The 23136-nt window shown below is 40.0% G+C and overlaps 1 protein-coding gene across 1 annotated transcript in view; it reads right to left on the bottom strand.

Annotated features, from left to right (window-relative positions):
• Ros1 (ROS proto-oncogene 1, receptor tyrosine kinase) overlaps positions 1-23136 on the bottom strand; it is a 123059-nt gene that overhangs the window by 78344 nt on the left and 21579 nt on the right. The window contains exons 4-10 of the mRNA XM_010644971.3: positions 21783-21843; positions 18147-18295; positions 14414-14552; positions 9929-10130; positions 9230-9306; positions 818-940; positions 228-412 (exon numbers count right to left, since the gene is read on the bottom strand). Coding sequence (XP_010643273.2) covers positions 228-412; positions 818-940; positions 9230-9306; positions 9929-10130; positions 14414-14552; positions 18147-18295; positions 21783-21843 — 936 coding nt within the window. The remainder of the gene's footprint in view (positions 1-227; positions 413-817; positions 941-9229; positions 9307-9928; positions 10131-14413; positions 14553-18146; positions 18296-21782; positions 21844-23136) is intronic.

Here is a 23136-nt window from a genome sequence, read left to right on the forward strand (position 1 = left end):
TGGAAAATCATGAATAAAAATGACTTGGTGGCAGGTCAGAACTAGTACTAGGTACAAGTTAGACTCCTGCAGACCCAGATCTATCATCCATTGCTTAACTAGTATCTAAAGTCAGTATGTACTCACTGAGTAGATATTTAATGGGAGAATTGTGCTGAGCAGTAAATACAACAACACATGCAGATAGTCTCGATATCCGGTTACTCGTTTTTAATTCTCACACTAACCAGCTCATTCATGATGAAATACATTCTCTGGTAAAGCCAGTCTGTGGAAATGGAAGAGATCAGTCCTGAACCTCTATAAAACACTCTCAGGTCAGACACATTAGACATGTGGGCAGCCTCCTTCATCCATATGAGAGTTCCCTCAGAGAAATAAACAACTTGCCGGTGCACATGAGCGGATATACCTAGAAAAGTCATGCATTTACATTATTATGTAGCAGCAGGACAAGAAAAATTTCATGAAAAAGAATTTTTAAATATTTAATAAAGATTAAAATAGACATCTTATTGTTGAAGAAAATATTCTTCTAAGTTTCTCCTATATGTAGAATAATATTTTAGAAGAATTTTAAAATAGTGTACTCTATAAATATCAGAAAGACAGTTTTCTTGGTTTGTGGTACTTTGTTTTTGGTTTGTTGTGGTACTGAAGATTGGACCCCAGGACTCATGCACACTAAGGACATGTGGTACCTGAGCTACACCTCCAGGTCCAAAACTATTTTTAATACTCCTGTTTTCTTGAAGCATTTCTTCCATAAATTCAATGTCTTTCTTTTCACACTGAGAAAAATATTTGTTGTACTCACCTGTAATATTATGGTGTATAGCATCTGACCAAAGACAATGTGCTTCATCTACTAAGTGTTTTAGAGATCTCTTTCTTAGAGATATTTTTCTGGATAAAAAAAGCCACTGCTCCTCTTCTTGAACTGAAAAACAGCATGGTTTTCAGACAGTGTGCCTACTAACACAAATCCCTCTGAAGAGAAATAGTATTTAAAAAGAAGAGAATGATCAGACTTTCTCTGGAGAAACTGAGGCACTTCAGGTGTGATATAACACACATTATTCCATAATGGGGTGGGGGCAGAGTACAGTAGCCATCAAGCAACACTTGTGTGTGTGCACCTAAGTATCCTTCCTCCAGAAGCACATCAGTCAATAAGTTAGCCCAACCTTGAGAATCTACTGGATGGATGTGGTCCAGCCCTGGCCAGAAGCTAGGCATACATGTGCAAGCACACACACACACACACACACACACACACACACACACACACGCACACTGATGGTCTCTGTACTGTCTTCAACATCTATCCCTTTGAAGCAGAAGAAATGTTCTTAGAAGGATGAAATCTCATCCTGTTCAGCTGGAGACCAAAGCAGGTGATGGACAGTCTGATAGCAATAAAAAAATGGCAGGCAATAATCACATCATAGCCTTACCCCTGCTGTATATTTAACTTTCCCTTTGGACATCCCTCTTGTATAACAAAAATATTCTCTTTCCCAAAGGGTAGGAACAGCCAAAAACACCCTAAAGTTTGGTGTTGAACAGTATTCAATACCCACTAGCATAAACTTGGGCAAGTAAGAGAGAAGGGGCAGTGTCAAGTCAACAAATTTCTGGTGAAAACAGAAAACAGACTCTTGGAATCCTGAGCACTTGAGTATTATTCAAAACTCTTTTACTAGTTTCCTCCCCCCCAAAAATGTCTAGTGCTCCTTAAAAAGCCTTTCATTTATTACCTTGCCCAAATAGGAATGATACAGTAAGTATTCAACCACTCAAAACAATTATTAAAAGTAACCCTAAAAAGAGGGTACGTACAAAGTAATAAAAATATAATTTGACAGATTAAATATTCAAAATGGAAATTATTAAAATCCATATATACTTAAAAACATGAAGAAGACTGGGACAAATATGTCTAATAGGACAATACATAATGTAAAATGGGGTTTGGGACAAAAAGGCTTAGTGTAATGCATAATGTGTAAATGTAAGTCACAACACTACAGAATTAAACTGAAAATAAGATTTTAAAGATTTTTTTTGGCGGGGGGTACCAGGGATTGAACTCAGGTCCTTGCACTTGCAAGGCAGGCCACCGAACCGCTGAGCTAAATCCCCAGACCTAGAGATATTTTTTAAATCTTTAAATTTTTTCACTCTATTTTTTCAATTCCGAAATTCTAATGTGAAAACTCTCAACCTACACATTTCAATTTGTCAGGTACTTAGGTTCACTTCAAAATAAAACATTTATCCAGTACCCAAAAGACAACATCCATTGGGTAGAAGAGATAGGATCTTGAGGTCTACCAGATGACCCAAGGTTTCTTCGCTCAGATCCACTTTTTTTGCTTTTCATTCCTGTAGAGCAGAGGAGCAAATTTCCTCTGTCTGCCCTTTCTATGCCTGTCTAGATTAGTGCCCTGTGCAACACCTTCTGACCCCACCACCCTCTCCAGCTCTGCCTGCTCCAGAATCTCTTTATGGGCTTCTTCAACAGTCTATCCAGCCCTTGGCCTTCAGTAGTTTTGGAGGGCCCATGAAAGGGAGCTAGCAAGGGCACTGAGCTCAGCAGCTTTTGGTGAGCAATGGGATGGATCCTTCACACTTGCTGAGCTCAGTGGAAGGTGGAATCCCACACAGGAAAAGAGTTTGTCTTTTAGGGAGCTGTGGGAGAGTGACCACTCTGGCCCCACTCCAATGTCTTTTTTCTACTACAGATCATACCAGTCACAGCTGCTGTGTACCCCTGAAACTCACTGTCCCATAGATCCCTTAAGGATTGGTTCCAGATGACTAACCAGGATTATATCCTTATTCCTTTCTGTCCATAAGGTTCACTGATCCTAACTTAGTCACCCCCTGTGGGATTAGCATGAAGGGAAGGAGATAGAAAAGGAGGAAGTCCCTGTAGATTATCAACAGAAGACCAGATGATTGACCAGTCGTGCCCACCAGAGAGCAGATGAAGCCTGGCAGAGCTCTGCTTGCAGAAGGAATGCTCAGCTGTCCACTCAGACACCCAGCTTCTCTCACTGGTAAGCAAGAGAGTAAACTATAGGAGAGGGACAAGCTGAATAACCAGTCTCCTAACCACAACTACAGAGGGCAGGAGCTTAGCCCCACAACTGCTTCATAAACAGATCTCTGCGTTTTTTAACTAAGGGTGAAGAGCACAGTGGTTGAATGAATTCAGACTGAAGTAGAGATAGGACTGAGGGGATTCTTTAGTTTTGTGTCTTTGTATGTGTGTGGAGTGTTTTTCTTTTTTCTCTGTGTGTGTGTATAAAATGTTTGTATATGCAAAATGGAGACTAGGAATAAGTGCTTTAGTTTAGATAGTTCTTTCATGGTCATGTCAGGTTCCCACACAAAAAAAAAAAAAAAAAATGTACGTTGGCTTCCAGCGCAAGCTTCCCACCAGCATATCTGGTTTTGACCTCCTTACAGCTTCTCCTAATACCCAGTTCTACTTCCTCCTCTCTTCTTTTGCTCCACCCTTGCAAATGACTTCTCAAATAACCTTTTCTCCCTCCATCCCTAACATAAAAATATCACCAGAGTCCTATCTCTTTCCTTCCTTTCATATTCTATTATCTCCATTTTCTTCTTTTCTGCTTTCTGAATAATTTTCTTGATTTTTTTCTAAATTTCTCCTTCACTGATCCCAAGTATCCCAGCACACTTGTCATCAGTATTATGGCACTGTGTGCCTGGGTTATTAAAAAAAAAAGCATGAATTTGTTAAGTTTTAAATCATATGATTGGTTCTACAGATGTGGATGTAACTGGTGGTTGTTCTTTCCTTACAAAGCAATGGATGGATCCTATTATGTTGAGTTGGTTGTACAGATGCATAATCACCAGAATGTAATCAAAACTAATGCCATATCACAGGATGAAATACACTAACTAAGGGAATCTCCACAGTAGTGAATTTTCTGCCCTAACTGATCTTTAACCCTCAGCACAAAAATGAGAAATATGGAAAACAAGCAACAAAATCCCTCCCCTGCAAAGAGCTAGTCTCATGGACACTGAAATGTAGGAAGTTTTTTACACGGAACTCAAAAAACCAAACGGTTAATATGTTTGAAGAGATCAAAGAAAAACTAATAAATTTATAAGAACCTCAGTGCTCTTAAACATAAAGCATCTCATTAAAATATTTAACAAGCTTAAAGAAAAAACAAAAATTGATTGAAATAAAGACAATGTACAATGTGAATAACCACTTTAGTAAAGAATTGCAGATTATAAAAAGGAATCAAGCAGAAATCCTGATATGAAAATTCAATTGAAAGTATGGGCAACGAGAGTGACTATTCTAAGGGGAGACTATCAGAACCTGGACAAGGTTAATGTAGTAGGTCACATACTCAGTGAAATCCTAAAAACAAGATTTGATGAAAACTGGATCTAACATCTGCTAAATAACTCAAAAAACCAACCTGAGAATTACTGAAGTTGGAGAAAAGTTAGAAAATGACATCAAAGATTTTTAAAAGTATGCACTGATATCATAATAGAAAATTTTCCAAGCCTATGAAAAGAAATAAAAAGCCAGATAAATGAAGCATATATAACCCCAAATAGCTAGAACCAGAAAAGAACCTCTCCATGGCACATTATAATCAAATCCCAGACCTTCAGAACAAAGACAGAATAATGAAAGCTGTTGCAGAATAACATCAAGTAATCTATCACAGCAGGCCTATCTGAATAATATCACATTTCTCAAAAAAACAAACAAATAAAACAACAACATAAACAATCACTTAAAGGCCAAGAAAGCTTGGAGCAAAGTTTTCAAACCCTAAAAGAAAACAACTGCCAATTTAAATTACTATGCCCTACAATAGTACCCTTCAAATGTGATGAAGAAATAAACACTCCATAACAAAGAAATTTATTACCACCAAACCAGAAATGCAAAAAGCACTTAAAGGATCCTAGAAACAGCTAGGCCAACATCACCAAAAAGCCCAAAGGAAAGAATAAACCTAACTGAGAGAATAAACAAAAGGAAAAAAAGAAACTAGCACTGCAAAAATAATGCAATGTCAGTAATTATTATATGCTTTTCACTAACAACACTCACTGTTCATGATCTTAACTCGCCAATCAAAAGACACACACTGGCAGATTGGATCAAATCCCCACCATACAGTGGTGGCAAGAGACACACCTCATCATCATAGGAGCACATAAACTGAAATTAAAATAATGGAAAAATGATACTCCACATCAGCTCAAGAGCAAGCAGGAGCAGCTGCTATTTTCAGAAACAGTGAACTTTAAGCCAAATTGATCAGAGGAAAAAAAGGTCACTATATATTGGTAAAGGGAACAATTCAACAGAAAGAGACAAATATATATGCACATATATATGTATTTGCACCCTATTTCATAAAACAAAAACAAAACTACTGAACATAAAAGGACAGACAAAAAAACACTCCTAGCAGGAGACTTCAATATCCCAGTCTCACAAAGAGGTCAACCAGACAAAAAAATCAACAAGGAAATACCAAAGTTCAACCATACGATTGGACAAATTAACTTAAAGATATCTAAGAGTGTTACATCCAACAATACCATACATGTTTTTCTCAGCTGCACAAAGAACTTTGTCCAAAACAGATCATGTCTTAGGCCATAAAGCAAGCTTAAATAAATACAAAAAAACTGAAATAATCTCTTTCATATTACCAGATCATAAAGGAATGAAACTAGAAATCAACACCAAAAGAAACCACAGAAATAATGCAAACACATGGAGATTAAATAACATATTTTTGAATAATCAGTGGATCAGAGAAGAAATTAAAAGGTTCCTAGAATCAAATGATAATGTAAGCACAACATTCTAAAACCTATGGGACATAATGAAAATAATTCTAAGAGGACGTTATAGCTGTAACTTTCCATACTTTAAAAAACAGAACAATCCAAAATAAATAACCTAATGATACATCCAAGATACTAGAAAAAAAAGAGCAATCCAAATTAAAAATTTTTAAATGGGAGGTGTAAGGTAAAGGAAAGAAGGGAAAAGAAAAAATAAGAGAAAAGGAAAAAAATGGAAACAAAGTCTTTGTAAATAGGGAAGGGTGAAGGGGATGAAGGGAAGCCAGGGGAATGGGGGGAAAAACAAGAACCAAGGTACATCATGTAAAGGTACAAGGTCCCAATGATGAGTGTAACTGTACTGTATGCCTAAAATGTACCAATAAAAGAAAATTTAAAAACACAAATTAAAAACTTGTAAAAGGTAATTCATTAAAAAGATTAGAGCAGAAATTAATAAAATTAACACTAAGAAATAATATAAAGGATCATTGAATCAGAGAATCGGTTCTTTGAAAGTATGGACAATATTGACAAACCCTTTGCAAAACTTACCAAATGAAAGAAAGAGAAGACTCATGCCAATGCAATTACAAGTGAAAAGGGTAAAATCACAATGGGCACTGCCAAAATCCAAATGATTCTAAGAAAATATTTTGAAAACTTTTGTATTTCAATAAGTTGGAGAATTTAGAAGAAATGGGTAAATTCCTAGACACATATGGATAATCAAAACTGAGCCAGAAAATACAAAAATATTTTTTCTTAACAGAAAAATAACAAGCAATGAAATAGAGGTAGTAATAAAAACCCTACCAACTAAGAAAAGCCCAGGAACCCATAGATCCACCAAACTCCAAGGAAGAAATAACACCAATCCTCTTCAAACCTTTCCATGAAAATGAAAGGAAAGAAGCACTGCCAAACTCATGCTTTGAAGCTAGCATGACCCGGACAGGTACTCAACAAAAAAAAAGAAAATTACAGGCCAATTTCCTTAATGAAAGCAGATGCAAAAATCCTCAACAAGTATCTGCAAATAGAATACAAGAAATCATTAAGAAGTTATATATCCAGACCAAGTTGTCTTCTAAGGATGTTAGAATTGTTCAATTACATAAATCAAGAAATATAATACACCACATAAACAGGAGCAAAGATAAAAATCACATGATCATTTCAATTGAAGGAGAAAAGGCCTTTGACAAAATCCAACATCATTCATGACAAAAGCCCTGAAGAAAATAGGTGTATTTCTTCTTATCTCAATCTAATGAAAGCCATTTCTGACAAACCAGTCTCAACATCATACCAAATGGGGAAAAGCTGAAAAAATCCTCTAAAATCCAGAAGACAAGGCTGTCCAATGTCATCATTCCTGTTCAAGTTGGCACTTGAAACTTTACACTTGATCTTAGCCAAAAGGCCGAGAAGTGACTGGTACTTGAAACTTCATCCAGAAAAATCAGGAAAGAGAAAGAAACAAAAGGACTATGAATAGGAATAAAAAAAGGTAAACTATCATTTTTTGCAGATTATATAATCCTTTACATACAAGACCGAAAAAATCCCACCAGAAATCTCTTAGAATAAGCAAATTCAGCAAAGTAGTAGGATACAAAATCAAAACACAAATATCAATAGCATTCCTGTACGCTAACAACAAACCCACAGACAAATTGTCAGGTGGCAACTTTGGTGGGTAATGGAAATCAAAGTTAGGGCCTAGCGTTTGCCAGGTGGGCACTGTGCTGCTGAGCACTGAGCGACATCCCTACCCCCACCGACAAACTAAACTGGGAAAACAATTCTATTAACAGTAGCTTCAAAACAATTAAATACCTAGGAATTACCCTAATAAAGGAAGTGAAACACTTCTGTAGCAAAATTTATAGTACTCTGAAACAAAAAGAAATTGAAGACCTTAGAAAATGGAAACACATTTCTTGTTCCTGGTTAGGTAGAACCAATATTATCAAAATAGCCTTACTACCAAAAATAATACATACATAGATTTAATGCAATTCCAATCAAAATGCCAACAGCACTCTTCACAGGACTAGAAAAAACAATCCTAAAATATATATGAAATAAGAAGAGAACCAAAATAGCCCAAAGCAATCCTGAGTGAAAAGAACAAAGCAGAGGATATTACAACTGTAGGTTTCAAGTAATACTACAAACTTCCGTAATAAAAACAGCATGGTACTGGCACAAAAACAGACACACTATCCAATTGAATAGAATCAAAGATACAAAAAAAAAAAACAAACAAACCCTATGAGGCTTCAGCCATCGTATTTTTGACAAAAAGACTAAAAAAACATACCCTCAAGAAAAGATAGCATCTTTAACAAGGGATACTGGGAGAACCAGTTATCCACATGAAGAATGAATCATCCCTATCTCACTGTACTAAAACCAGAATAAAATGGATCAAAGACCTCAATATAAAAACAGAAACAGTTAATCTGACAGAGGAAAAAATAGGTAAAATTCTTGAAGGCATAGGTATAGGCAAGGACTTTCTTACTACAATCCCAATTGCACAAGAAATAGAGTAATACCAACAATCAACAAATACGATTACATAAAATTTAAAAGCCTCTGCACAGCAAAGAAAATAACCAACAGGGTGAAAAGACAACCTATAGAATGGGAAAAAATTGTCAGTTATCCCTCAGACAGAGAATTAACATATAGAATGTATAAAGAACTAAAGGCCTAAAGGTGTAGGGACAGTGAGAAGGGTAGGGGAAGGGGAATAAGGGAAAGGGAAAAAATGTGAGAAAATGTAAACATGGAATTAAAGCGTTTGTAGGTGGGGAGGGGAGGAGGGGCCAAAGGGAGGGCGGGGACAAGGGGAAAAAATGAGAACCAAAACCTGTCATGTAAATCCACAAGATCCCAGTAATGAATGTAACTGTACTGTCTACCTAGAATGTACCAGTAAACTCAATTTTTAGTAAAGAAAAGAAAACGTGGTATTTATACACCATGCAGTATTATTCTACTATAAAGAAGGATGCATTTGAGTTATTTATGCAAATATAGATTGATCTTGGGACCACAATACTAATTTAAATAAATCAGATATGGAAGGATAGCTAACCCATAGTTTATCTCATATGAGACACCCAAAATTTAAATAATTGAAAGAGCAAAATGAAAGAGAGCAAGACTGTGGAGATGGGAAAGAGACCAAGGAAGGGGGAGGGGAGACGGCAGGGGAGAAGGGAAGGTGAGCCTGGCCACGACTCGGCGTGTGTGCACCAGTTCTCCAAGACGAGTGTGACTGCCGCGCACTGCAAACACATATGAGCATTAAACAGAGGAGCAGCCCTGGCCGTACCTGCTAGGGATGAGGTGGTGATGCTAGATTCCGCTTCTGGCCCCTCACCAACTTCATTTACTGCTGCAACAAAAAACCTATTCCAAAAACAAGTTAAAGAGATGTGTTTCACATGACATGGTGTGAGCATGGGGTAACAACAGAAGTAGCAATAAGGTTTCTATTAAAGGATGATGTGGCAACGCACTCATCTAATTCCTCAGTGTTCCTGCCAGCACTAAAACGACCATCAGTCACAACCTCGTTTACATTCCCCATAGGACAGTTCGGGTCACAGGGGTCAATACCTGAACTGTGCTATCAGCATGACCCCCAGGCCTCCCCTAATTCAAAGAGGCTTTGGTGAATTCTAGAGACTGACAGTAATAAAATAATCCCAATGCTTCATAAAAATGCCACTGACAAGAGCTTAAGCTTCTCACCTTTTCAGGTTGGATCAAGTGAGAAAACCACATTCCTAGTGATTATGATGTCTTTATTCGTTCTTAATTTATTAAAGATATACTGAATATAGTAGCACTTGAAGATATTACTGCTTAAATTCTACATACACAGAAACTTGAGAAAAACTAGTTCTAACCCAATAGCTGAGAGTCAGTGAAACATCTTAAAATACTTCTTAAGCCATATTTTTAAGTATTTTAAATTATGTCTGCAGCTATTCTGGCTACATATTCCTTTGCACCATTTAATTCTTACCTGTAGGTGGTATTTGGAAGAGTAGAATAAAACTGGAAACTGGTTCTCTGCGTCCCTGAATCGAATTTATTATTTTTGCTGATCAGCCTTAAATTGTAACCCAGAATAGGTCCACCTGGGAATTGGGGTGGAGTCCAACTGACCTCCACAGTGTCAGGGCCAGAGCTCTCAATATTCCGAATAAAAGGTGCAGTTTGAGGAACTGAAAGAGATAATGAGGATGTGGTGCATATAAAAATGAACAGAGTTTATGTTTTAAAAATAAAGAAAACTCTTGATCTTTAAAAATAATTAACACATAGAATAATCAAAAATGTGATGAGCAATAGTAAGAATTTCTGAGTTGCAATTCTTGATTATTAAATTATACCAGTTCTAATTTGCTCACTTCTTATTCATGGAATAAAATTAATTTCAAAATTTATAAATGAGTTAATATTCCTGAAAAAGAAAAGATTCCTCAAAGCTCTATGGAGACCGAAATGAATTGAGTCAAGGGATGGAACCAGGTTAGGAAGGAAAAGAGACTGATTAACAGGAGCTACACAAGGGAAGCTGAGGCCTGCGCACTCACTGCCCAGGGGCCTGATGGTCCCAAGCAAAGAGGTGGCTTTGGAGAAGGTGGAGGTGGAATGCCTACTTCCCTATTTGTCGTCAGCTCTACTCAGCCAGGCTCTATCTGTCCCACACACCTGAGTGGGCATCAGCAGGCTGTGCCCCACCCTAACTCTTGCAGAGAGCAAAGGAGTTGAGTTAAAGAGCACTCACTCCGACACCAGATGGGCCGCGGACATGGCAGCTTATCTTCCACCACGTGTCCACCCCTTTTTCACACCTTGGCTCCCTGAAATCATATTCTTGTTTTCTGCTTCCATAGAAAATCATGCTCTGATAGCATTTTGGTCTTTCTTCTTAGCACTGTTGAAAATGATGTGCATCTCCTCTGGCTCCTTGGAGCTGGGAGAAGTGACACAGCTCAGCATTCATACCAACGTCTCTGAAAGGCCCCTTCACGAGGCCCTCAGCCTTTCTCCAGGACAGCCCATCCCAAACTCCCAGACTAACCCTTGGTAAACACCACAACTGTGTGTCACTCCTGTGTTCCATTACTCAGCTACCTTTCTGAACAGGAAAAGAAGAATGACCTCCAGTTCCACTAGAATCATGATGTCCAAGCCTCACTCTAGAGTCAACATCCATCACGTTCTGCCCCACTTCAAGCAAGCCAAATGCCACCTCCATGGAAAGATGTTTTTATTGTCAAAATGTCTCCAACAAAAAAAAAAGTCTTCCCCCAAAGGCTGGTATTCCTTGTGAAGCCACCACTACTCTTGGTTAAGAAATTATCTTCTGAAAAAAATAAAAACAAAAATAAAGAAATTATCTTCTGAAAGTTTCCAGTTAAAAGGAATCATAATTCTCACAGATATTAGCGAATAGGACTAAAGATAATAAATGCACAACAGGTAAGTTTCCAGTGGTGGCTAAAGGGAGGGAGAATCTGGAACATGACAGTCCATCCATGGAAAAGTTGTGCCTTGAATATCTAGCAGAAAGGCCCAGAACTAGAAGCAGGATTGTCTTCTTCATGACTTTGATCTGACCAGGAGAGGGTACTGGACCATGGCATTTCATTATTACTATAAAATTGTTCCAGGGCTGGGGATTTAGCTCAGGGGTTCTGCCGCCTGCCTCGTGCAAGGTCCCAAATTCGATCCCCAGTCCAAAAAAAACCCCCAAAGATCTAAAATGTCCCAGCACTGTTGAAGTACTGCTTGGAACAAGGAAGGATCCATGTATTCTACTCTTGCTTGGAATATTTTAAACATGGTCCTGAGCTAGGGCCTAAGCACAGATAATCAGAGAATAATCAGAAGTAGTCACAAACCCTGAGCCTTAATAAGCAAGGAAAGCGTACTTCTCAGGGAAAAGGGGAAACTTCCCAACCAACTTCATCAAGATCAAAGGCCCCGTTAACTGGAGGTTCTCTGGATATGACCACCTCTCCAGGACGAGAGGCAGGGCACCCAGCTAGCCTGCAGCCAGGTACCAGGGCCACCTAGATGACTCCGATGGTGGAGACACAGACAGCCGCTCCCTGCATCCAACTTCCTGTGGGACTTCTCAGTTTGTGTCCTTTCCTTGGTGAAGGTGTCACATCTTCAAAACAAGAGATCGGGAAATTCTCCAATAAATGTAATTTTTAAAATCTCGTCTCTGACAAAATGCCTCTGCACTTTCCAAACCCTCTCATTCCCTCAACTGACGCTATGTGCGGTTGCCAAGCTCCTCTTCTTACAGACTATGGTAAGCCCTTACTCCTCTGCGTTAAAGCTTTCCAGAGTTCTGAACTGATCTTTAAGTGAAGTCTGAACTACAAGCCTAGCTCTCAAAACTCTCAGTAGCTGACCCCTGGACCCGGGCTCCTTCCCCCAGGACTCCTGCTATTTCTCTTCCTGTATCGCTTGATGGCGCCAGCTGGTAGCCTTCCTGACCAGTCCTCGTCCGAAGTGGGCCCCGCCTCAGACACTGTGTGTCATCTGTCCTCCTCCACATTTCACCTTAGCCCTTCTTCTCTGTGGAATTACACTACCCTTTTCAATGAACCACTTTCTTTTCCTTCAGGCCACATCTACCTGGGAAGCTGTATAAACGCCTCTATCTCTCTCCTCAGCGAGAAAGCTGAGTATCTGTGTGGGAGCAGCAGCCACTGTTCCATGATTCGTCATCAGGTAGAGGTAATACTTCGGGGGTCCACAAGGAAATGCTTCCGTCTCCTCAACCTTCCGTCTGAAGAAAATCAGCCAGAGGCAACAACGTCCACCTGCAGACCCTGCCCTCCCTTTAGTGGGTTTTACATATTCTTTGCCAGTGTCCCCCAGAGGGAATATAAGCTCCACGAGGGTTAAGGCCTTACCACCTCTGGTCCCTCGAGCAATGCCTGGTACGTAATAGGTGCTTAAAGCCTACTTGTGGAGTGAATGAAAATAAAAGCGCTGGCCCAATCTTTGATGGTATTAAAAAATATAGTATAAAAATAACCACCTTTCCAGAAAAAAAGAAAAAAAAAAAAGGAGCTGGATCCCTTCACAAATTTCACTGGCACAGCCAAAGAAGTTCATAACCTAGGTGGCAAAATGACTAAAACAAATCTCAATAGATAAAGAAGTCACACTCTTCTGGCCACACCACTTCCTCTCCTGTTTGTCATCTGGGTCTCCCCACACCTACCCACAGCCCACAGTTCATCTCCACACCGCAGCCAGCAAGATCCTTTCAGCATGCAAGATGGGTTGCATTAGACTGAGGTAGAATACAAGAAATAAAGACAGGTACAAACAAGAATGATGCAAGTACTTTTAAGAAAACCCACAGCTTCAAGTCACAAAGTTACCTGTGTTTACAATGCCTTTTTCCTTTCCAGGAACCCACTGCCCTTAAAAAATCCCTAACGATCTTAAAGACACAATAATAATTCTGTAAACTGGCCCATGTTTACCCTCTGAACTGGGCCTGCTTCACCCTCAGAGTGTGTCTTCGAGGAAGTAGCACTAGGAAGTTGCAGCAACTCTCTACACGAAATGTTCTGATCCAGCCCATCAAATAGATGACCCACGGACCTCCTAGATACATGTCCTAGATTGCTCACCTTAAGGATACCCCCAAGACTATATAAAAACCCCAGCTCCAGACTGCAGTGCATCCCAGGACACACACACACACACACACACACACACACACACACACACACTTCTGACCTAACAAGCCTGCCCATGCCTTACTGACACATCCTGAAATGCTTTCCTGTGATGGAAGCCAGTGAACCTACCACTATTTGGTGGTTGAGTGAATTAATGTTCCCATCTCCTTCTTGTGTAGAGCTTCCTTGGACCCCACCCAATGACAAAATTTCTGTTCAAACCTTGTAGTGATTCTCCCTCTACAGTTCACAAAGGCCTCTGAGGCCAACTGTGACCTCCCACCTTCCTGTCCCCCACCTCCTTCCCTCCCTCTGATCAAGCCCCTGTGCTGTCCTTTGGACAGGCCAGGGATGCTCCTTCCCTGGGGCCTCTGCACAGCCACCCCACATACACTGTATCTCAGATCTGTGTGGCCGACTTCTCATGTCTTGCTCCAACTTCATCTCACCCTCTCAGTAGGCTTCTTCATTCACCTCATTTAATACTGCATCAGCTCTCCCTCTACACTCCCATTTCTGATCCCCTAAAGCATAAACCTTGCTCAGAATGTTCATCTCACCCAGCAAACAGCACCATGCCACTTACCAAGTCTTTCCTTACTTGTTATGTTTATTGCACAAAACATATTTTCCAGCAAAGCCAGAGCTCCATAAGGACAGGGCTTATTGTTCGGTATTGTGAACATGACTTGACATATAATTAGGTACCTGACTGTTGAATAGATCAATTAAAACAGACTCTGGAACAATGTCTGTGTTGCAAAAGCAGCGAGTACATGCCATACCTCCATGAGGATGAGTCCTGTAACTTGGGCTTGTAGGAGAAGAACGCTGCAACTGAGCTGTGAAGATCCAAACCACTCGAAAAACGTATTCTGTGAAGGGGTGCAGGTCCCGCACCATGTAGGAGAGCTTGGATACGGCCTGCAGAATGTGAAATCCACAGTCATCATCTGTTGGACTGCTCGGCCCAAGAGCCCATGACTGACACACGACGGAAACCCCGCTGTGCTGGGCCCCAGATCCTGCCAGAGGAGGGAGAGGCCCGGCTCCCCAGACATTGTCTGCACAGGTCGCACATAACTTCTCTCATTCTTCAAAAATAGTCGAATTATGGATTCAATTATCTGACACATATTGCTAGGATTCACTGACATTTTTCTGTTAGTGATCTTGATGACTTGGGACTTTTTTCTTTTTTCCTAAACTTGCTCATGCTTTCTGGAAAGGGACAAACCACAACCACACCAGATGTCCTTCTAAACAGAAAGAAGCTCTGTGAGAATCTTTCTTCTGCTCCTCTTTATCCACTTGGAATCACTGGGGAGGGTAATAACAAATGAGACAAAAAGGTCTGTGACTCTGCACTGGAAAAAGTGTGTGTGTGGCCATTAATTTATTTTCCTCATAAAATAAAGTTTATAGAGTAAGCAAAAATAAAAGTTTATCAAATTCAAATACTTATGCTTGAATATTTTCCAGAATGCATTCATCATTTTAAATAGTCTCTCCTTATTCTTTTTTTATAAGAAAATATGAAATATTTATTTTTTTCTTCTTTATTGGTACATTTTAGGTACACAGTACAGTTACATTCATCATTGGGATCTTGTACCTTTACATGACAGGTCTTGGTTCTTATATTTTCCCCATTCCCCTGGCCTCCCTTCATCCCCTCCACCCTTTCCTATTTACAAAGACTTTGTTTCCATTTTTTTCCTTTTCTCTTATTTTTTCTTTTCCCTTCATACCCTTCCCCCACTCCTCCCCCTTACCCTACACATTTTTTCCTATTACACAGTATAAATTATATATTTTATCTTATTTACACTTTTAGTTTATCACACCAGAGAAACTATTCAGTATTTACATGTGTATCCTATTAATTTCACATAAGAGTATGTCCTCAACGTGCATACACTTAGCTACAAATCTCTCTAGTTTCTCATTCTTTACAGATGAATAGTATTCCATTTTATTTATTTAAAAAAACACACATCTTCTTTATACAGTCTCCAACTGATGGGGACTTAGGCTGTTTTGAGCTACTTTAGCTATTATAAACTGCACTGCTATAAACATGGGTGAGCATATATCTCTGTGGTACAATTCTTTTAATTCTTTTGGGAAGACACCCAGCAGGGAAATAGCTGGGTCAAATGGGACTTCTAATGCTAGTTGTTTAAGGTATCTCCATATTTATTTCCACAGTAGTTGCAACAGTCTGCACTCTCACCAGCAATGAAGGGTCCCTTTCTCCCTACAACCTGCTAATATTTGTTATGGGTTCATTTCTTGACAGCAGCCATTCTTTCTGGAGTGAGGGAGAATCTCAGCATTGTTTTCATCTGCATCTCTTGGATGACCAGTGATGTGGAGCATTTTTTATATGTTTATTTGCTGTTTCTAGTTCTTCATCTGTGAAATATCTGTTTATTTCAGAGGGCTATTTGTGAATTGGGTCTTTAAATTAGGAGGCCTGATTTTTTTTAAGTTCTTCACATAATCTAAATAGTAGACCTTTGTCTGAGGAACAGCTGGTAAAAATTTTTTTCCCACATTATAGATTGTCTCTTCACTCTGTTCATGGTTTCTCTTGCATTGCAAAAGCTTTTTAATAATATGAGATCCCAATTGTTAATTCTTTGTGGTAATTCACATGCAGCGGAGGTTTTGTTCATAAAGTCTCTTCCTATGCCAATGTCTTCAATAGTTCTACCTAACTTATCTTCCAGCAAGTTTAGTGTTTCTGTTTTAATATTGAGATCTTTAATCCACCTGGATTTTAGTTTAGTGCATGGTGAAAAATAGGCATCTAGTTTTAATCTTTGGCAAGTTGAAAGCCAGTTTCCAACACCATTTATTAAACAGGCTAGCTTTCCTCCAGTGGGGATAGTTGGTTCCTTTGTCAAAGAAGAGGTAGCTGAGTATGTCAGGAGTTGTTTCTGCATTTTCTAATCTATTCCACTGATCCTCAGGTCTGTTTCTTTGCCAATACCATGCTATTTTTATCACAGTGGCTTTGTAGTATAGTTTCAAGTTGGGGATTGTGATACCCCTGCCAGGTCTCATTAGATTGATTTGTAGATACTTCATTTTTTGGAGGGATGCTATTGTGAAAGGGACTGTTTCCCTAATTTCTCTCACAGAGATTCTATTATTTGTGTATAAGAAGGTTATTGATTTTTGTATCCAGCTACTCTACTGAAGTCTAGAAGTCTTCTGGTGGAGTGTTTTGGGTCTTCTATGTATAGTATCATGTCATCAGCAAATAATGACAGTTTAACTTCCTCCTTTCCTATCTTTATTGCTTTTATTTTTTTCTCTTGTCTAATTGCTGTGGCTGTTTCCAAAACTATATTGAACAAGGGTGGTGATAGTGGACATCCTTGTCTTGTTCCTAAATTTGAGTTTTTGACCATTTAGTATGATGTTGGCTGTTGGTTTTTCATAGATAGTCTTTATCAAATTGTGATAAAGACCATCTACTCCAATTTTATGCAGGGTTTTTATTATGAATGGGTGCTTAATTTTGTCAAATGCTTTTTCTGCATCTATTGAGATGATCATGTTTTTTTTCTTTGATTCTGTAATATAGTGCACTACATTTATTGATTTATGTATATTGAATCATCCTTGCATCTCTGGGATGAATCCAGCTTGGTTAAGGGTATGATCAGTTTGATGATCCTCTATATTCTGTTTACCAGTATCTTAATGAGGAGTTTTGCATCTATGTTCATTAGTGAGATTGGCCTGTAATTCTCTTTCTTGGTTAGGTCTTTTCCTGGTTTTGGAATCAAAGTAATACTTGCTTCTCGGAATGAATTTGGACTTATTGCTTCCCTTTCAATTTCACAGAAAAGTTTCAAAAGTAGTGATAATAGTGTTCTCTAAATGTTTTGTAGAATTCAGCAGTGAAGCCATTAGGACCTGGGCTTTTCTTTGTTGGTAAATTTTTAATTACACTTTCAATTTCACTGTCCTTCTTCTTGAGGATACATTTCAAGACTTTTGGTTGATCTCTGAACCCTCAGATAGCACTTAATCCTATATATAGGGACTTTGACACTAATACTGTGACAGTTGATCTGAACACTGAGGTGACTATGAAGTGACTAACAGGTGGGTAGCATATACCATGTGGAATGCCAGACAAAGGAATGATTCATACCCCAGTAAGACAGAGTGATGTGATGAGAAATTATATCATGCTACTCAAAACAGAAAGCAGGGCCAGGGGTTTGGCTCAATGGTTCCATGGCCTGCCTCGCAAGCACAAGGGCCCCAGTACACGTTTGATCCCCAGTACAGAAAGAAAGAGAGAGAGAGAGAGAGAGAGAGAGAGAGAGAAGAAAGCAATATAATGAATTGTCTGTTTTTTCTGAATTTTTCCATTAAATGCTCTATGGTTGACAACAGATAAGGGGGACTATTATTATTTTATGTAGTATTTGGGTACTTGAAATAATTCAGAGTGGGGAGTCTTTGTTTAGATACAAAAGCGGCCTTTCTCACCTCAGTGTAAGTCCATCTTCCTGGGAGTTGTGCATATTTCCACTGAACGATGTATTTCACTTCAGAGATATTGGCAGATTTCCACCGTAAAGTCACACTATGGCTTCCAATGGAAGAAGCAAATGGTGCAGTAGGGAGATTTGTGTTTTCTGGGGAGAAAACAAGGTTTCACTCACCACACACTCTGTCCACCGAAGCAGAAGAGCATGTGCCTGCTTCCTATAGGGCTCTCAGCATCCTCCTGCTACAGCGGCCACCTGAGCAACCCATGGTACACCTGTTCTCTCTCTCTGTTCCACAAGTGTGCAAACTAGAATTTCAGCACTGCCCAGCATTTCTTAGGTATGGCTTTCTTACAGGATAGGGACATAGGTCCCTGTTATGACTTGTGTTTATATTTCCCCCCAAAGCATCATGCAGTAGGTAGGGGCTTTTTCAGAGGTGGTTGAATCTAGACTGTGTGATGCTGGGATTAAGGATGTGGTTACTAAATCAGTCCACTCATTGGTTTGGCACCGCCCTGATCCCAGCATCCTAGACAGAGTATAAAGGGGGTAGAAAGATGCTACTAAGGCCCCTAGCTTGCTTTGCCACCTGCTGCCTGCCATGGACTGTTTCTCCTCTGCGATGCCTGTCTGCCTGCCATCCTGCCTTGGAGTCATCCAACTGTGTACTGAATCCTCCACAAACTGTGAGCCAAATAAATCTTTCCTCCCTTAACTTTGAGTGTCAGGTATTTTATCTCAGCAATGAAAAAAATTAACTAAGAGAGTGCCAAAGCGTATCTGTGTTATAACAGAGTCATCAACTGCCCCAGGACATATACCTCAAGATAAATTTTGAGATTTTACACTATAATTCCACTGTTATTGCCCATTTTGTCAACAAATTATTTTTATGAGTACAGGACTTTACACTCCTGTTTATTTATAGTAAGACATTTCATGACTTCTGAACACTACAGATCTTACAGGTTGTTGCATACATTTATTGGATGCTACTTTCAAAGCATGAAATTTAGAGCTAGTTTTCTGCACTACATATATCACTAGGAGGAAATCGATTTATTTTATCTTTTTTACTTTTTCCAAAATGTGATGGATTTAATGCTTTGGCTTTCTTTAGTAGAAAAAAATAACCACTACTTGGATTGCAAAAGCATGGTAGATTTTGGAGGGAGCTTTAAATGGCTAAAATAGAACTACCAGGATCTCCATTTCTTGGAAAATGAAAACCAACAAGATTCTCATCACTCTATATGGGCTCTATATGGAATAACTAAAGACACTTTACATGGACTAAGTAAATTCCATACTCTGTAATCCAGAAAGATCAAAGCCATTATCACGGTGGGGGGGAGGTCTAGAACAATCATTCCCTGCTGATTCTTCTATTCATGGTTCATTTGGGGGCCATAAATACAAAGCACAGACCCTCTTTTCCTCCTTTTCATGGTAAATCCTTCAGCAGCAGGAACAGGCAAAGGACATGGACCCCTGAAGAAGGGGTCAATGTCAGCTGACCGGAAGGAACACTCAGGAGGCAAGAGAAATGACGTCTACTGAGAACAGGGCAGAAGGACCAGATACACAAGTGCAGGAAAATAGATATCTTTCTCAAGCTTGGTGATGCATATGGAACATCACAGGCAAAGTGGGTCTACTCTAAAATATCAAAGCATGCATGAGTTTAATGGGAAAGAAAAGCTGGACTGAACAGCACACTGTTATCATGCATAGCAGCACAGGGGAGAAAAGATTCTGTAGCCAGACAGCTGGATTGCAACTCCAGTTATATCTCCTAATTCTATGGCCCCCAGCAAGTATTTAAACTATGCTTCAATTTTCTCATCTGCCAAATGAGGCTAATTATAACATTTATACCTCTGAAGACAAAGGGAGCTAATAACTACAAATCAATGACAATAGTGTCTGATTCATGTGTGTAATAAAATAGTGTTATTTTAATGTAATGTAATGTAATTCCAGCCATTGCATTCCCCACAATGCAGAAAGGTAAGTGGGAGGTATCTAAACATGAATAAGACAGAAGACCCACAAATCAATAGACCATGGCCAGCTGTGCAGAGACAGACAGGCTCCTCAGGGCCCATGCAAGATTATCATCACGACAAGGGAGATCCTGCCTGTGAGCTCAACTGCCCTAACTTGTATCCCATTTCTTAGTGGTACACAGACATTGACCCACAGCCAATGATAAACCTGGAGAAAGCCTTGATTATACATCTATTCTAATGGAATTGTACAGTTAACTTGATGATATAATTTTAGAATATAAGCAAAGGATGTAAACCAACAATTCCAGATTTTGCAATTCTGCCCTTCTTGTTTGCTCAGTAATTATTTCATAACTCTTTGGATCAAAAGAATTAACTAAAAGTTCCATCTATTAAGTAGGATAATTTAATAAATGTATACATATTCTATCAATTTAATAGATGGTTAAAAGTGTAGCACATAAATTGAGGGACAAAGCCATTTACTTCACCCTTAAATGAAAATACTGGAGGCCTCCGTTTGCACCTGGAGTACTACAAGTCTCTAGTCTTGCAATCTGATTGATTAGGTAGCACCATCCTTGTTCCTTGTTCTATGTCGTTTCTTGTGGTGCTTGCTTGTTACTACTAAAACACCAGCAAGGCAAAGACACCACAGAAAGAGCTAAAGTGTGATTTACTGATTCTGTCATGAACTCCTCCAACTCAGAAGGCCTGGCAACATCCAGCAGATGTGGTCCAACTGCCCATGGTCCCCAGGGCAGTTGCTGTGATGCTCTAAGGTTCTCCAGGACACAGTTTGAAAATAACGACCACAAAATAAAAGCCTACCCACAACTAACGATCACAACACAAGGAAAAAGATAGCATCATTGCCTCCCCACAGAAATGTCAGGGAGGCACACAAAGAACAGCAGAACAAATTGGGACAGCAAGGCAGCAACCTCCTTCTGAGTTCCATCAGCCACTAAGAGCACCGATCAAGGACTAGATCATACAGAAGAGCCAAGCATCTCCCAGACTGGAGAGAATCCTGCAAAATAGCTGCTAAAGTTCAGGCTGTGCCCATCAAAGCACAGGAGAATTAACACACTGATGGGGCAAAGACTCAGCACACCCAGCCTCCTTCAAAATCGGACAGAGAGAGCCACATCCACGCAGGCTTCACTGAGAAGCACAGCTCCCACATTCACCGACTCCTAGTGTGTGTGGGGAGCCACACACATAGTAGGCTCTCTGTTGGGTAACATTAGCGTGGCAGTGAACTGCACATTAAATACAATTTTCCTGTATTCTGGCCCAGGAAATGGTGGTACCCCAGCATCAAGTTGGCTTGGGATGCACACTGTTCTCTCGCTAGGAGAGAAGGGACCACGGCCCGGAACCCTGAGGCAAGTCCCACCCTTTGTCAGTCACTGCCACATCGCCTCTGTGTTGTCTGCAAGAACCTTGCTGAGCTTTTATCAAAATGACCTCTGCTTTTCAAATTACTGAATTTTCCTCTCTATAAATCTGTTTTGGCTCTCCTGAGGTGTGGCTCTGCAGATGTGCTAAGAGGTGCTCTCTATGCCATCATGAGAACCAGCAGTTAGGGTAGAGCGGTCACATGTGGTCCTCACCCAACACCTCCTCTTCGTAGGCACCTTCCACACTGCTGCAGCCGACTTCACAGGCCTCTCGCTGTGGAGACAGAGTTGTGAGTCAGGGCAGCCTTGTGCTGGCCAGGGACAAGCTTCTTCTCAAACTCGAAACCCGAATGCCCACCAAAAAGGGTAGCTCGTGTGTCTGATTTATTTCACTTAACATTGTGGTCTCAGGTTGCATCCATTTTCCCCCAAGTATACCGTGAATAAAGTAAAGAGCAAAATAAAAGCTAGATAATAGGAAAACAGATGATTTTTTTGCAAAGGAGAAGGGACCAAGAGATGGAGGCAGGGGAGGGGAAAGGTATAAAAAGAATTAAGATGAGTTATGTGCATGCACCAGCTCCCCACAGTGAACATGATCATTATGCACTGCAAACATGGACTTACAAAAATTAAGATTCAAAAAGTGTATCTTTACATCAACTACTTCAACTGAAAAACTTAAAGTTCCAACTTGTCAGTGGGATTGGACCAGTGCTTCCCAAATTGTTTTAGCTCATAGTCCATAGTTAAAAATAACAAAACAACCTAGTACACAATACATATTGAAAAAAAGATTTTTGGAACAATATTTACCTTTCTCCCCCATTTCAGCAGTTTTGTTGTGATACAGTCACACACCATAAAATACAACCACTTAAAATACAGTTTCAGCCAGGTGTGGTAGTGCACACCTGTAATCCCAGCACTCAGGAGGCTGAGACAGGAGAATCCCCATGAGTTCAAGGCCAGCCTGGACTACATGGTGAGACCGTGTCTCAAGAAACAAAACAAAACAGCTCTTCAGCTGCCTGCGTGCCTGAGATCACAAGGCGGGTGCGTGACCTCCTGGACTGTGCGACAACAGACCCAGTAAGGACCCAAAGACCCTGGAGGGGGTCTCTTCAGCTGCCTGCCTGCCTGAGATCACACAGCGGGTGCGCGACCTCCCAGACTGTGTGACAACAGACCCAGTAAGGAAGGTAGCCGTGCAGGCGCCCTTGAAACACCCCCACGACCCCCCCCCGTTCTCAAACCTCCTGATTGGGCTAGTCCTTAGACCAACTCTGCAGAGGCATAGGTTCTCATGAAGGGTAGTTTTCTGAGCTCCCAACTTTGAACATCTTTAAAGAAAGGGCAGGGGAAACCTGTAATAGAACTGAGTGGAGTTCAACTCTGAGGGTAGGGAAACTCAAGTTAGGCCTTGTAGACTGTGTTCAGTCTCAGTCGTGGGGAACTGCCATTGGCTAGCTGAGACCAGGGGATTCGGTTCTGCATAAGGCTGTACATGTGGTATAATATGAGAACAGAGACAGTCTGAAAGAGGCCCTTCAAATTCTTTTTTTTT

Source organism: Fukomys damarensis, unplaced genomic scaffold, assembly GCF_012274545.1.
Source record: "Fukomys damarensis isolate Sample0158 unplaced genomic scaffold, DMR_v1.0_HiC HiC_scaffold_14, whole genome shotgun sequence".
NCBI classification, from domain to species: domain Eukaryota; kingdom Metazoa; phylum Chordata; class Mammalia; order Rodentia; family Bathyergidae; genus Fukomys; species Fukomys damarensis.